This window comes from Gossypium hirsutum, chromosome A05, assembly GCF_007990345.1.
Source record: "Gossypium hirsutum isolate 1008001.06 chromosome A05, Gossypium_hirsutum_v2.1, whole genome shotgun sequence".
Taxonomy (NCBI): domain Eukaryota; kingdom Viridiplantae; phylum Streptophyta; class Magnoliopsida; order Malvales; family Malvaceae; genus Gossypium; species Gossypium hirsutum.
Window position 1 is genome coordinate 6,434,206 of NC_053428.1, and position 17,276 is coordinate 6,451,481.

At 32.6% G+C, this 17,276-nt stretch overlaps 1 protein-coding gene across 2 annotated transcripts; it reads left to right on the forward strand.

Moving 5' to 3' along the window:
• The first annotated feature begins 6,643 nt into the window (after positions 1–6,643).
• On the forward strand, positions 6,644–11,319 carry LOC107959328 (protein adenylyltransferase SelO). 2 transcript variants are annotated; one of them, XM_016895360.2, is made up of 8 exons: positions 6,644–7,024; positions 7,346–7,455; positions 8,368–8,424; positions 8,518–8,817; positions 8,937–9,184; positions 9,775–10,081; positions 10,161–10,434; positions 10,797–11,319. In XM_016895360.2, the coding sequence occupies exons 1-8, from the start codon at positions 6,809–6,811 to the stop codon at positions 11,049–11,051; spliced, it is 1,767 nt and encodes a 588-aa protein (XP_016750849.1). In that variant the 5' UTR covers positions 6,644–6,808; the 3' UTR covers positions 11,052–11,319. The 2 variants fall into 2 exon arrangements, with proteins under 2 accessions (XP_016750849.1, XP_016750850.1); XM_016895361.2 differs by lacking the exon at positions 6,644–7,024 and adding an exon at positions 7,834–7,939.
• The last annotated feature ends 5,957 nt before the right edge of the window (positions 11,320–17,276 follow it).

The following is a 17,276-nucleotide window of genomic DNA, read 5'->3' on the forward strand; positions in this document are numbered from 1 at the left end:
GGTCTATGATATTATTTTATATTGCCTAAATTTGGCTTGCCCTTATATTTGAGCTTAAAATTTTACTTAAATCTGTCCATATTTATAAAAGATTAATTTTATTTTATTTTATACTTGTCCATGTTATTTTTTATTTTTAAATATTTATATTATATTATTTTAATATTTAATAATTTCATATATTTTTTATTTATTAAAAATTTTTATAATCATCTTAACTTTTTTAATGTTTACATTAGAGTAGTATTATATATTTAGTATAAATTTTTTTAATGTCTTCTAAAATATATAATATATAAAAATAATATAATATAAAATATTATAAATTTAAAATGGGTCAAGCCGGGCTAGACTTAGGCCCTGAATGTTAAGCCCAACTCATATTTTAAACGGACCTAATTGTTTTGTCCTATTTTATTTTTCGGACATTAATATTTTTACTCAAATCCTCCCGAATTTCTGACGAGCCTTTAGGCCTGGACAAATAATCTGATCTATGAATAGATCTAGTTACAAGTCATTAAAATATTTTCTTATATATAAGGTAAGTTATATAATTATAATTATGTTTTAATTTTTTACATTTTATAAACCAATAATATCGTAATTATAATAAAATTTGTATGATAAACTTTGAATATTTAATTTTTCCATTTAAACTGAAACAATATTTAATTTTTGCATAAAATTTTAATAAATATATTTATTATATAATTGTTTTCATTATATCGTGAATTTGCCTTAATATAGTATTTATTAAATAATTTAGAAAATAAAATTTGAATATATAAAAAAGTCACCATAATATTAATCCGAGTATTTCTTAGAAAAACATGGTTCTGTAAAAAGTGGACCATAAGCTATGGTTGAATAAGTAACGAATTCAGTATTATTTAAAAAAATTTCCTGCTGAGATTGTGTATACATAAAAAGTTGGAAGAGCTTACCAAGTCGGTTAGTCCAATTCCAGGTAATTTCAAATTTAATCCAAAGTTAAATACACTATCTAATATTAAATTATCTCAAATGAAAAATAACAAAAATCACAGTTTTTTTATTTAATCAAATTTTAATAGTTTTTCTAATGAGTTAACTTTTTAAATTAAATTAAATTTAATTTTTTAATATATGTCAAATTATATCTTTTAATTAAAAAAATTAATTTTTATATATTAAATTAAGGAATAAATTAATTATTTTGATTAAAAATTTTATTAATTTATATAATTAAAAATTAATATGACTGATGAAATAACTAAACATCATCACATTACTGTCATATGTAATTCTTGTTAATTTGTGAAAATTAAAATGTATGTAATTCTTATTAATTTGTGAAAAATAAATTTTAATAATAGAAGTAGTTAAATTTTTTAATAAAAATGGAAAAAATATTTGAGTAAATTACACCAACAGTCACTTAACTTTGAGGTAGCTAACAAAACAGTCACTTAGGTTTCATTTCAATCACTTAACTTTTGAAAAATAACAAAACAGTCACTAACGTTATAAAAAAGTGACAAAACAGTCACTGATTAACAGTTTCAGTTAGTATTTTAACAGAACTGCTGATGTGGCAAGTTAACTAGCTGATGTGGCCAGTTAACTTGCCACATAGAATATCCACATCAGAAATTGAAAAAAAAAACTAAAAAAAACCTTAACAAAGAAGAAGAAGCAGAAGCAGAAGAAGACTGTAAAAAAAAAAGTCTTATTTGCTTAATTTGTCGGGGTCTGATTCTTTGCCATTGAAACACCATGTCTTTGCTCTTCTTTTTCTTCTTTTTGGCTCTCTTCCTCTGTAACTCTGTAACCTTTCGCCATTGTTGGCGGGGTCTTGTGGTTTAGCCAAAAAAGAGCAGGATTTCGAAGAAAAAGATACACCGAAGGGAAGCTTCATGCTAAGGAATTTGCATATTTGTGTAATATCCTGATTTTGGGCCTAGTCGGAATGGTGGTTTCGTGACCACAAAATCCGAGATAGAAATAATTATTTTATGATTATTTTGAGGTCTATGATATGATTGCATGATTGTGTGAAAATTTCCTGAAGAAATTTTATGCATAAAGTGCTTAAATTGAAAGTAGGGACTAAATCGAATAAGTTGCAAATTGCATTCTAGAAGTTTTTATTATGAAATTGCATTGAAATATTAATTAGGAGATCTTAAATAACAATTTGACCAATTTTAAGTTCATGGACAAAATTAGGACATGGAAGGAATTTTTGGAAAGATTAGTAGTAAAGGCATTTTGGTCATTTAGGGGTAAAATAAATTAAAATACAAAATTAAAAGCCAATTTTGCTCATCTTCAACCCCATGGCCGAATATAGCAAGGAGAAACCGTGGCTAGGGTTTTTCAAGCTTCCAAGCTCGATTGTAAGTCCATTCTAGCCCCGTTTTTCAAGTTCTTTACGTTTTTGGAGTCCCGGTAGCTCGATTAAGCTTATGCTAGCAATAATTCAACCTAGGGTTCATATTTGGAAAAATACCCATAGGTGAAATTTGTGTATTTTGGTGTTTTGTGATAGAATATGAGGTTTTAAATTATGTTAGACAACTTGTGCTACTCGGTTTTAAGCAAAAACTAGCAAAAGGGCTTAATCGGTAAAAATACCTAATAGTCATAAGTACATGTTAGAGTGAGAATTTGATGTTTCCATAGAAGGGAAAAATGATCAGCATGTCATAAAATATAAGAAAATAGGCTGAAGTTTAATTTACGAGCTTTGGGGCAAAAGTGTAAATATGCAAAAGTTTAGGGGTAAAACTGTAATTTTGCCAAAATATGATTTTGGGTCAATTTGAATAATGTGAGTCCTAATTAGACTATATTTTAAATGATAGAGCGAGGAAAACTAAAATTCGGGCTAAAATGGGGAAAATACCAAGTTGTGGACGAAATGGTAAAAGTAGCCATTTTCGCATATGAGGTAAGTTCATATGTAAATGTTGGTAACATAGTTATTATTTTAAATGTTTTTATGTTATTTAAATGATATGATAATTATTATGAAATATCATACTTGTGACAATTGTTTGATAATATGTCAAATTATGTGATATACTTGGAAAATGAAATGTGAAATACTACCGAGTATCGATATCGACATTCCGTAGGAGATGGTTGAGACACATAATTGGGAAAAAGGTCCCGTTGAACCTTAGGAATGGATTAGGATACAAGTGACATGTCACTAGGATGTTTGGGCATCCGAACTCGTTGAGTTGAGTCCGAGTTCACTTATGGATGCGAATGTCCGAACTCGTTGAGTTGAGTCCGAGTTCGAGAGATGTAACTAGGCATCCGAGCTCGTTGAGTTGAGTCCGAGTTCACTTATGGATGCGAACGCCCGAGCTCGTTGAGTTGAGTCCGAGATCGCTTATGGGCGGGTTACATGGTAGCTTGGCTACATATGTGGCACTTATGTGCAAACTTTCCATGTATCCGAATTATATTCCGATGTGTTCAACGGGTAAAGTTCTACTGAAATGGAGGAATACTCAAGATGAAAGGGACGTATTGGTAAGTGTTGTGAAATGAATACTTTGAACAGGTATGTACTTAACCCTCGGGTTGAAAACTCGATATAACAACAATATGGTAAGATGATAAATGAAAATGTGATATGAATGTCTCGGTGATGATTATGCAAATGATGTTTTATGTTTGCTTATATAGTTATGTTACTTGCTATTTGCATGTGAACTTACTAAGCATTTATGCTTACTCCCTCCTTTTCATTCCTTGTAGTTTTGAACAAGCCAGCTCGGGAATCGGGACGGGTCGAAGGTTCGATCACACTATCCAAAGGACTTTCATCTGGGTAAATGGCTTGTAAAACTTAAGTATGGCATGTATAGCAATATATTTATTTTGTGTAAATAATTTTATGATATGGCCATGATTGGTTGAGAAAATGTTTGATATTGATAATTCATGGTGATGGTAAAATTTAGATCATGTTTGATATCATGGAAGTTTAATAGGTTATCTAGTTCATAACAACTCATGAAAAGATGAAATTTGCCTTAAAACAGAATATTGCTGCAGCAATGACATGAATTTGAAAAATCAATAAAAATAGTATAAATGGAATTAAATTATGAATAAGTTATGGAATCGAAGCTTGATGAGTCTATTTTCATATGGAAGAAGCGAAACAGGCATATGAGCTATATTTTATGAGATGTTTAAATTTTTGTGAAACAGGGCCAGAGCGATTTCTGGATCCCCTGTTTTGACTTTGGAAATTCACCATAAATTTTACAAATATAATTAGAAGTCATTATTTATATGTACAGATTCATTATTGAGTCTAGTTTTATTAGAGACAAACGGCATAGTCATTGAAGCTCTGTACAGGGAGATATCTGATTTGTAATACACAGAGGTCAGAGTAGTCGAACCCTGAAACAGGGGAGACTTTAACTAATAAACTGTACTAATTGGCCCGACCAAAAAATTCTAGAAAAAAATTATTAGATATATATATGAGTCTAGTTTTAGGAAAAATTTACGGAATTGGATTTCGAGTTTCGGAACTCGAGATATGATTTTTAAAGCGACTATGATGCAGTTAGCCAGCTTGTCTGGAAATTTTAAAAATAAATTGTTTGAGCTGTTTAAGTAATGAATTAAGTCTATTAACACCTCGTGTTCGACTCCAGCGAAGGTCTCGGGTACGGGGCGTTACAATTTTCTTACTCGATTTGATTAATTTTGGCATTTTCATCTTCTTATTGAAATTTAATCAACCAAATATGTACCAAAGATGAAATGGTTTAGTCGAAAGTTCATCTTCTCAATAAGAAGCAGTACACTTAAGCACGCTACTCAAATGATGCCTCTTCGGTTTTCTTCATCTCAGATTGCTTGACATTCAACGAAACACAACCATATCTTCAAGTGAATCAATTCTCCTACAGCATATACCACTCACTGCATATTTTCTTCTAAAAAGTTTGCTAATAATATCATTCAAACACTCTAAAAATGATTCGTGCACTGGGGTAATTTTAGCAAAATTATTGGAAATTATCATTAGTTGTTTCACTGTAGACTTTGATACTCCCTCATTTAACATACAGTCTTAGGCATATTAAGGTTGATTGTACTCACCAGTACTGATTGTGAAATACAAATGAGTTAGTTGCCACTTTTTTCCCCTCATTATTGCAGTTCCAATGGTAGAATGCATGGGGTCCTATTTTGGATTTCTAGTGTCAAATGACCATAACTAGCTTCTCGGAATGCAGAATACTCTGGTTGGGGATCTAAAAATCTGCAGAATCAAAAAACCATTTGCTTAATTTAGTGAGGTATTTAGTTTGTAACAGATTAACTGTAAACAAGTAGCTAAATATCATTCCTGTATTTGTTGCAATATGCCATCAAACTAACCTTCCAGCTAGACCTTCTTGATTTCCACCATCTCCGACAGTGATGTAAATTGGAGTTGATTTGTTTGGTACAGGGTAACGTTCGCCACTTGATAATTGTTCCTTATATTTGAGATTCGAACATGAAAATTCAGAGGAAAGAAGCATGAGCCCTCCTTCCATAAAATAAACCAATGATTGTACTGAAATAGATACAATGGACAACAAACTATGCATGAAAGAGTTCAGTATAAAGAATTCAGGTGGCTCAAAAATGACTTGAATCCATTGATGATCCAAGGCCTTCAGCTTTCCTGTGAAATGCATGAAGGAACATGTATCAGTGGAGATGACATCCACAATCTCACATCACATTAATTGAGTTTCACACAAAAGATGAATAAATTGGATTCTAGGTGCTAATGCATGAACCAACCCATAAGTCAATTTTGGTTATTAGTCATAAAATTACAATGTGGCAACATGGAAATGCTAGTTAAAGATAAACATGCCGAAATTATATAAAGTGATGACTAGTGAAGTTAGCGTAGGGTGGGAGTGGCCTTACCATTCAAGGAGACCTCTATATCAAGAAACCCAAAAACAGAGAATGAGACTTTGTTTCGTGCAGAGTCAGGAGCTTCAACAACCTGAACCATGTCATTGGTCTTGAAGAAAAGGCGCCCCAATGTACTTCTGTAGCCGCCTCCTGCTCACATGAGATTCGAATAGTAAACCACACCCCAATCTAGAAAAATCATAAAACCTCGCCAACAATGGTAGAAGGTTACAGAGTTACAGAGGTAGAGAGCCAAGAAGAAGAAGAAGAGCAAAAACATGGTGTTTCAATAGAAAAGAATCAAACCCAAACAAATTAAGCAAATAAGACTTTTTTTTCAGTCTTCTTCTTCTGCTGCTTCTTCTTCTTCTCTGTTAAGGGTTTTTTTTAGGATTTTTTTTCAATTTCTGATGTGGACAACCTACGTGACAAGTTAACTGGCCACATCAGCTAGTTAACTTGCTACATCAGCAGTTCTGTTAAAATAGTAACAGAAACTATTAATCAGTGACTGTTTTGTCACTTTTTTATAACGTTAGTGACTGTTTTGTTATTTTTCAAAAGTTGAGTGATTGAAATAAATCTGGGTGACTATTTTGTTAGCTAGCTCAAAGTTAAGTGACTGTTGTTGAAATTTACCCAAAATATTTTTATGTTTACCGTATATCCATGCTCCAATATAAATATAAATCCCGAATGAAAATACTTAATTGAGAAATCTACTCTCAGTTTCTGCTTCCTTAGGCTTTGCTTTTGCCTCCGCTGCTTCTTTCCCTCTTCCACCGTATTACTTATTTCACCTATTCATTTCCTCGAGCCCCACTTCTCCCTTGCACGCCACGTTTATATCGGCGGCAGCCTTAGAATGGACCCTTCTTTACCCGACCCCGCCTCCTCCCTTTCTGTCGATTCCGTCGCCGACAGTTTGAAAAGTCAAAGCTTAAGAGAACAAGGTAATGATCGCATAAACAAAGAAAATAAAAACAAAAAGGTTAAATTGAGCCTTGAAGATCTCAATTGGGATCATTCCTTCGTTAGAGAGCTCCCTGGGGACCCTCAAAGCGATTCTATTCCACGTCAGGTTTAATTTCTACCTTTTTCTAAAATTCCTTTCCATGTTCTAGTTTTATTGTTTCTTCTTAGTTGAATAGAAATTTGTTGAAAGCATATCTTTCGGTCCTAAATTTGGAATTTTTAGGTCTTTTATTATGTAGTCAGTGTTTGTTCCGCTAAACTATACTATTAGTTTAAATTTCATTTTTATAAATTTAATATACAGAATGGAAGAAAGATAAAAATGATCTTTATGCTGTTTAAAGAGCGAGGAGCGAAAAGTTTGTATCTGTGATTTGTATAATTTGAGATGGACATTTAAAAAAAAAGTTTTCTAATGAATTTGCAGGTTTTTCACGCGTGTTATACGAAAGTTTTACCATCGGCTGAAGTAGAGAATCCGGAACTTGTTGCTTGGTCAGACTCCGTGGCTGGCTTGCTTGATTTGGATTCTCATGAGTAAGTATTGCCTTGCACTGTACTCGTCCTTCAAAAAACAGTAGCAAATGAATGGTGATGGGTATCTAAGTAATCTGTATTTATACTTTTTATACGTATTAGATTTAGTGTCTGAAATGCTAATCGAAATTACCCTAGTTGAAATGATTCTCTGTAGGAAAACCGTGCTAGCATTTGCATCCCTGTTTACTTCTCACTTTTTTTATTTGTTACTGTTGTTGTTATTATGAGCTTGCATATGGGACCTTGGATTGACTTTGGTATAGTACTTGAGTACTATTAAAACTGTGAGATGTGATTTTTATTTCAAAATTCGGATATGCCATAAAACATTTTGTTTGTTTATGTTCGGTTATCCTTGGAATGTTTAATTTTCAGCATCTGATTGAAAAAATAGAAGGAAGGGGAGGGTGGAGGGAACATATACGGATTTGAAGCTACTGATGATTATATGCCATTTTGATTTACCAAGATGTTTCTCAAGGTTTGCTTATGTATTGGATGACTTCTTATATCTTGCGATATTTGTTATTTTGTTATTGTCTTGAGTCTTGTAATGGAAGAATTTGAAAGTCAGTTGGATCAATTATCATATATGATAAAATACATCATCTTAAAGAGAGGGAGAGGATTGGTAATGCCTATATAGATAGGATTATGAAAAATAAGGTGAGGGCATTTTGTTATGCATGCCCCAAAATAACAAAAAAAAGTATCACGTACCTATCAACTTTGCCTTGTTATACCAAATAAAAAGGAAAAACCCATAGGATTAATTCATTGCCACAGTATTGAGAATTTTTTCTTTCATGCCTTGGCTTTGATTGTTATTGACTGCTGTTTTCTGTATCCCCTAGTATTGCATTGTGTTGTCCAAGTGATTAACCTTACAGCTCTTCACTGGAATTGCAGATTCGAAAGACCAGATTTTCCTCTGAAATTTTCTGGGGCTTCTCCTTTGGCAGGAGCGTAAGTGTTTGTCTCTAGAACTTTTTACAAATTACTATCACTTTCTTTCTTATTTATTCTCCTCTTGATCTTAGTTGATTTTCTCTCTGACAGGGTGCCATATGCACAATGCTACGGAGGACATCAGTTTGGCACATGGGCTGGCCAACTGGGTGATGGCCGTGCTATTACTCTTGGGGAGATTCTGAATTCTAAATCCGAAAGGTGGGAATTGCAGCTTAAAGGGGCTGGGAAGACTCCATATAGTCGATTTGCAGACGGCCTTGCGGTTTTACGAAGTAGTATCCGTGAATTTCTTTGCAGTGAAGCAATGCATTTTCTAGGAATCCCAACTACTCGTGCTCTCTGTCTTGTCACCACTGGAAAATTAGTAACTCGAGACATGTTTTATGAGTATGTTCATTTTTTTTTTTAATTAAGATAACCATGGGCTAACTAGACATTTCCTGCATAAAATGTATAACCTTTTGGGGTGTATTTTCAGTTATAATTGTTTATATCTTCTACTGCAGTGGTAATCCAAAGGAAGAGCCTGGTGCAATTGTTTGCAGAGTTGCACAGTCTTTTCTGCGGTTTGGTTCATTCCAAATACATGCTTCTAAGGGAGAAGAGGACCTTGGTATTGTATGTTCTTTGGCAGACTATGCCATCAGACATCACTTCCCTCATATTGAGAACATTAGTAAAAGTGAGACCTTGTCTTTTAGCACTGGTGACAATGGCCAATCGGTTGTGGATTTGACTTCAAACAAGTATGCAGGTAAATATAAGGATTTGTTATCATATGTGGTATTAAGGGTAAATGTTGAGCAATAGAGTTGTTTTGGCGAGATTAGAGTGGATAGATGAAAAATCAGATTGTGAATTGAGTAGGTCTTGTTTCTCTGTTCTTACATTTTTACTTCTGGATTTCTTTTTTATTTCTCTAGTGGCCCTGAGCACACAATTTTGTATTGCTTTTGATGTAAGCTTTGTGACATTCAGAAACGGTAAGGATATTCCTAAATTTCCTTTATATTGAGTACAGTGGCCAAACCAGGATTCTTGGAGAATACCTTGCTTGTTGCATAGTGCACGGTTTTGGGTCAATGAGGAAGCTTAGATTTAGTTTGAAAGCAGGAACCTGATAAGAATTGACTTTCTTTACATAAACCCATCCATGCAGGGCATGAGAGCTTCCCTGCAATCCTTTATGCAAATTTTGAATTTGTTTACTAATTATCATTATTATTGTCAATCACTGCAGGTAGTTGTCTTGAGTATTGCCTTGAGCATGTTTGTCTGTAAGCTAGGATTTGTTGATTTTGTGGTAATAGTTCTAGTTTTCACTTCTTTTTTGTTTACATCCAGCATGGATCGTGGAGATTGCTGAGCGCACTGCTTCTTTGGTTGCAAGATGGCAGGGAGTTGGCTTTACTCATGGTGTGCTAAACACTGACAATATGAGCATTTTAGGTCTCACGATCGATTATGGTCCTTTCGGATTTCTGGATGCTTTTGATCCAAGTTACACACCAAATACTACAGATCTTCCTGGGAGAAGATACTGTTTTGCAAATCAACCTGATATTTGCTCGTGGAATATTACACAATTTGCCTCGACTTTGATGGCTGCACACCTCATAAGTGATAAAGAAGCCAGTTATGCCGTGGAAAGGTATGTCTGGTTTGAGTTCTCTTTCACTGTAATAGTAAAGTTTTCCATGGTAGACCATTAATACATTGTTTTGCTGCAGGTATGGGACAAAATTTATGGATGAATATCAAGCTATAATTACCCAAAAGCTTGGCCTCCAAAAGTACAATAAACAGCTTGTCAACAAACTTCTTAATAATTTGGCTGTGGATAAAGTGGATTACACAAACTTCTTTCGTTCGCTTTCCAATATCAAAGCAGATCCTGGCATTCCAGAAGGTGAGTTGTTAGTGCCACTGAAGGCTGTTCTACTGGATATTGGCAAGGAACGCAAGGAGGCATGGGCCAGTTGGGTACAGTCCTATATACAAGAGGTACAATATGTTCCTGGTCATGAATGTGTACTCACCAATGATTATGTGCATGTCAGTAGTGATGTTAATTTTTATTTATTAATTTCCTTCATTGTTGGCTGAAAATAAATCATAGCCAAATACCCATGGTAACCTTATAAACCTACTTGCGGCGGTTAAAAAAAAGACCAGCTTTCCTACATATGTTTCCATTTCGTAAATATGTATGTATAACTATTTTTTTCTTTGTATCATGTCCCATTAACAGTTTATAATTATGGTATTTGACAAGGAAACAATGATTTTCTGTGTGCGTTCCTCATCTTCTAATTTGTTGGTATCAACTGCTGTAATCTCACAAAATCTCTTTTTTCTTTATGCAGCTTGTTGCCAGTGGCATCTCGGATGAGGAGAGGAAAGCCTCCATGGACTTGGTGAATCCTAAATATGTGCTGAGGAACTACCTATGCCAGATTGCGATTGATGCAGCCGAAATTGGTGATTTTGGAGAGGTCCGAAGACTGCTTAAAGTAATGGAGAGGCCGTATGATGAGCAACCAGGAATGGAAAAATACGCTCGCTTGCCACCAGCATGGGCTTACCGGCCTGGTGTGTGTATGCTATCTTGTTCGTCTTGAGTTTACTGAATGACTGTTATACAAACCTTACAAATACCCATAAAGAAAAACCATTGTACATAAGAGCGGAAAAGATTTTTTATTTCCCTTTTAATTCTACAACAAAGTGTAGCAGCGTTTTATTTTTATTTTACCTTTGTTGCATCATCCATTGATGAGCGCTTTTACATGACTATTCATGTTTTTATAATCATCTATTTTCCCGTTTGTTGTAATAGGATGATACAGTAGAGAAATGAAATAATGGGCATGAAATGACTTATGATGATGATGATGAAAGGAGAGTCGGCGTTGCAGTTCATATAGTGGGAACAGAAATTGTGTTCTAAATGAGTTGTAATTATAGAGATGGCTTAAGAGATGTTTTGCTTGTAGCATCTTTGATCATATATCTTGTCTGCAGTTTGTCCATAATTCTTTTGCAATGGTCTCATTTTAGTAGGTATCAAACAAATCAAGCGATAGACCATCATAATCGTTTCTTCTGCTCTAGGAATATCTTCAATGTTGACAGTAGGAAATACTTGCTTTTCTGCCAAGCTGCCTCACTTTCATGTGATGTAGCAGTTATCGTAAAAATGAAAAAGAAATGCTACTTTAAAATTGTCAGTGCGAAATTTGAGTATTATTTGCATTGTATGTGACCACTAAATTTAAGGTAAGGATATAATGAAGCCTAATTCTTATTTGCGTTGGTACGGATGAACGGAAAATGCTTAAGGATAGAATGGAACAAGTACAAAAGGAAAAAAAAAAAAGAAGAAGAAACCCAAAACCGATGGAGGAGAAGCCAAGCCAACATCATGATTTCGGCCACTATGAACTCATATATAGTGCGTTGACTCTAGGAAACCAATGTCGCCCATCCTATGGAAAGGAAGGGAAGTAAGTGTCGCTCAACCGCGAATCCAAGGTTTTTTTTTTAGTCCGAAATTAGATTAGAAGTTTTTTAAAAAATATAGCATAATTTTATTATTTATCATTTTATGATTTCATATTTTTTAAGGTTAAGCAATTTTGTTTTTATTTTTTAGATTAAAATATAATTTTATCATATTAATTTAAAATTTCATTACTTATAAGGAAACTAAATTGCAGATTTTTCATTTATTGGGCCATGCCCCTTGTAGGCCCAATTCCCTTAAATTTGCCGTTGTGGCGCCAAACGACCAAATCATGCTAGAAACTAGAAAAGCCCATCCATGAACCTTAACAAAAAATGTGGAGGAGCGTTATCAAACAACCGACCGAAGGGAGTCACAAGCCTACCTTCGCAAGGGAACCCAATCAACCGCTACTTGATGACCGGAGGCTGAAGAAAAGAAAGTGTGGATAGGTCCCAGTTTTATTCATTCGAAAGCATGGAGTAAGGAAATAATTTGCAAAGAAGAGAGAGAGAAGTAAACTGAGGAGGGCTGAGCAGACACCGGCTTGAGTATTATTTATAAGAACATAAAAATTCGATACGATTATCCAAATTATTTTTTATTAATAATCAAGAGAGATAATTTAGGTCTAGGGTTTCCTTTTTGTAATGGGCTTGGGCCTCTTCTTTGCTGCTATGAATGAAATAACTTATGGAAGGAAAACGTATAGAAACATAAAGTTAAAATATGCTCTAAGTCCTTGTATTCTTTATGCATTTGAAATTTAGTCTTATCAATTTCATTTATAAGAATTCAGTTTTTTTATTTCTAGATTTTAAATTTTAGCTCTAATTGTTAAAATTCTTCTATTAAATTCGTTAACGTGAAGTTTTGAAATTTAAAAAGTTCATTTTGTAGCATTGTAACAAAAAAATACACTGTAATGAATTTAAATTTAACAAAAAAAAATTTATATTGTTAACAATTAGACTTGTATTTTTAAATTTGAAAGATAGAGAAACTAAATTCCTTGAAATAAAAATACGACAGAATTCTAAATGTACATAACTTGAAGGGACTTGTAGCCTTTTAACCAAACATAAAATATGGGGGCATAACATCATGCAGACGTTCATTTTTCATTTTTGTGCGGTGTTAAGCATCGAGTAAACTAAGGTTATGCTGCTACAGGTGCTACGGCCTACGAAAACAAACTTAAAGCTGAGCTCATCTTCCTTCACTACCAGCACCTGCAGCAAGGAACTCATCGTCGTCCCAAAACCTCGCTGCATGTCAAGCTGCCCAACAAGGACAATATGATCATTAGCTGAAAAAGGTGATCAGATCACCATGGAAATCCGACCAGTTACGAGGAAAAAGAAAATCATGTGTCTTCTGCAAAGTACACATATTAAGTTAATCTATAATGATGGGTGAAAAAAATCTTGTTACTAATGACTAGAGATAAGATATATAATCCTTAATTAAACATTGCACCCCTTATTCATACAATATGAAAGTTTAAAACAATCCATAATTCTTCCTCAACCCTTAAATAAAAGGATAATACGCTTTAGCGCACTTGAATCTACGCCTTCTTGTACTGATAAAAATATCGACGCCAACTAAATTAAAACTCAATATGCAAAAAAATAATTAAAAATTATACAAATGAATTCTAAATAATTTTTTTCCCTGCTTTGTATATTGGTTACTATCCATCTCTTCTTAATTTTTTTTTTCTAATAGAAACAACAACAAACCTTAACAAAATGAAGGAAATAAAAGAGTGAAAAGGTAAGATAATTCGACTTTTGAATCTTTACTGCCCTTCTTACAAAATTATCTTGAAAAGTTTTAAGGCGAAAAAAATGTTTATACCTTCCATTTGTGTCCACTGAACCACATATAATCAATCATCACAAGGAACAAAAATAATTTTCATTTAAAAAAACAGTTTGAAGCATATGAGTTGCCTATTGACCCTAATTCAAACTCATGCTATTATGAGATACAGGTAGATCAAAACGTATGTACTTACGAGTCAGTTTTGAATTTGACTAATCATTGAAACTATTTTGAATGCTTTCAAGAAAAGAATCACAACGTTAGCTAGTTTTAGGAAAACCAAATTCCAATTTGCTTCTTCTCATCTTTACATATTTACATACTTGTATAATTTATGGTTGAATGCATTATAAAACATAAAGAATCATTTATAACAAGATATCCATTCTCTTGTAAAAAGTTTGCACATATTCCAATTCCTGATGACATGGTGACCATCACTAACATGGAAAGTGTTCTTTTAATAGCCAATCTATTAAAGGAAAACTTTTGCAGAATCATCAAAGCAATATCATTGCTTTTAAAATCACAGCTTTCATGAGTTTAGATGTCACTTCTTCACTGCAAGTTGAGTTGTGAGCCATATTTGATAGGCTGTCATTAGCTCGGAGTGAAGTTATTGCAAAGCACTACTCTAAATTAATAATTTGCAAGCGGTTTGTATGCTTAACAGTAGTGATGAAGATGATAATAGCATTGCTTTAGTACGCAACATCATGGAGTTACGAGGTCGTCAATGGGACATCAACATTGAGAATGTTTACAAGGGATTTATGCTTCCTTTGTGAAGCACTATGATTGTTCTGGCATTACATGTGAGCGTTTGTGCTTAGAAGTTATGCCAAGGCTTTAGCCTTTTTCTTTTATAAAAGGAAAATGAAATCACAACTTCCATTAATTATTTTTAATCTTTGAATTTATTGTCTTTACAAAAATTATAATCATTTTTTTGAAATAGAAAATAATTAAAAAAGAAGGAGATAGTAGTAATTGATTTATATGGGATAAAGTGAAGAAATGCCGGATGAAAGAGAAAATCGTTATGGAACATTCCACTTGTATAATGTTAACCTTTTTTTTTTTGGAAAAAAAATTTAAAGTGTTCCGCTAAGAGTTAGTTATTCCTTGCTTTTGAAAAGTACTATAAAAAAATATTTGGTTTGAGAAACATCTCTATACTCCTTGAGTCAAGGAACTGAGTCAATATGTTAGAATTTGAAAAGGTAATAAGTAGAAATTATCAGTGTTAGTTGATGGTGAAAAAAGATACTGAAGGCAATTGAAAAGGTTCGTATATTATGAGAAATAAATTTAGGGTGTTGACTAAATTGTAAGAGAGTGAAAAGTGTTAGGGTAAAAGTGAGAAAACTAAAAGTTAGAATTATTAGATTGAATTGAAGGGAAAAACAAGAGAGACTAGAGGTGAAATTTTACTTAAAAAAATACGACTCACGAATGGTATTGTAGAGAAAACTAAGAGACTAAATGGTCAATGTTCAATTTAGATAAAAATGACATAAATAATGATTAAGGACTAAATTGTATTAAATTATGATTGGTTGGAATAATTTAGAACTATTTTATTTTGCTTAATTTTTAAGTTGATAAAAAGATGAAAGAAAAAAAAATGGTTATCATCATTTTTGTGTCATCCTTCCATGAAGAAAGAAACAAAAAACTTTGCAAACCTTACATTTTAGTCCTTATTCACTATTTCCAAGCTTTTCAAGTTTAATTCCTCTAATTTCTTTCATGAATATCTACTAAAATCAATAGATAAGCCTAGTAGTTATCTTCGTTTTAGGAGAAGGACATCCATAGTTGCCTTGGAGGAGTGAGAAAATAAGAATTAGAATTTGATTACAAGAGATCAAGGTAAGCATGATTAGTTTGATTACAAGAGTTTGATTCCATGTTAGTTTTATTTTAAAGATTATAAATATGGTATTTGATTATAATTTTGATAAATAAATCTTGTATGTTTTGATATGGAAATGAAGAAAAAGAGAAGAGAAGTGATCATTAGGAGAAGAAGAAGAAAGCTTAATCCCAACCCTTTAGAAGTACAACTAGAATTTTATTTAATTTAAATAATTTTAATGAGCAAGTTTAATTAGATGTATAAATGTTTACATGATTTTTAATTATTAAATATTATGGTATGCATAAATAAGAAGTTGATTAAGAATGATGGAATTAATTATATAATTCTATTTATTAAGTGATTTGTTAAAGTGAAATGAAAGAATAGTGAGAAAAGGATTAAATTATAAAATATATAAAAGTTTATAGAAAAAGGCAAATATTATGATTTAATGTATAAATGAAGTGATATATACTGTTAAATTACATATGGAATGATATGGAAATGTTATGATGGTAATTGTTGAGTTTTGAAATAATTGGGATTAAATTGAAAAGAAATTAAAAGTATATAATTTCTGTTTTGAAATGTAAATGAGAAATTGATTTTGTTACATTTGCCCAATATGAACTAGTAGGACATAGATGTAATATTATTAGGAAGCATTTAACGCGCTCTTTGTTTTGTTATTGTACTTCGATGTCACTATATTTTGATTAAGCACTTTAGTGCTATTTTGTTCTAGCATTGCACTTTGGTGCTACTCTATTCTGTTATTGCACTTCGATGCATCTCTGTGTTATTTTCACATATCTTGCACGTTTTACATGGGGCATTAGATAAATTTTAAAAGATAAAATTAATGTTACGAATGTTGTGACGAGATTAAGTGTAATTAATTGGAATGATAGTAAGCCCAAGTATAATGAATGTTGTATAGGATAGAAATTTTATTGTAAATATGTTCTAAACTTATTTATTACAACATTTATTTTTATTTTGTTTATCTTTAATTAATGAAAAAGTAAGTTTAATTTTTGTTTTACTTACTAAGTTTTAAGATGGTTATCGTGTTATATTTAATGCATAGGTAAAGACCTGAGCTGAGAATTTATTGAGGATCTTTCACATGTCATCTCATCTTAAGAGTTTGGAGAAGAATATGTTTTCTCCACTAATTCTGTTTTAAATAAATGACATGTACTTATATGAATGTTTATGTAAGTAAATAGGAAACTAACTGATTCTTATAATTGTGTTTTATGCGTTTTGGTGAGTAAATATAAGGTATTATTTGATATATGAGTTATGGATAGTGATTAGAATGATTACGGATAATTTTGATATCAGTTTGGATGTGTTCCGTATAACCTTTATTAGGAAAAAACTGCGGTGCCTACTACAAGCTCCGGTGCAACGATGATCCTCAACGGTGCATTATTTGAACCATGACCGTGACGACCACCAACTTTTGTCCCCCTAACTATGCTTTATCTAGTGACAATGGCGGCTGGTGCAGTCCCCTTGAGAACACTTCGATTTGGTCGAACCGGCATTCTTGCAGATTGCGGAATATCGAGCTAAAATTATTCCTGTTCTCTTCAGAAGGTGGTACAACCCAATTCAAATCATCACGATCTTTAAGGT

Coding starts and splice junctions, on each gene's coding strand:
- LOC107959328 (XM_016895360.2), top strand. CDS start 6,809: ATGGACCCTTCTTTACCCGACCCCGCCTCCTCCCTTTCTGTCGATTCC. Junction 7,025..7,345: donor GCGATTCTATTCCACGTCAG/GTTTAATTTCTA, acceptor ATGAATTTGCAG/GTTTTTCACGCGTGTTATAC. Junction 10,082..10,160: donor GCCAGTTATGCCGTGGAAAG/GTATGTCTGGTT, acceptor GTTTTGCTGCAG/GTATGGGACAAAATTTATGG.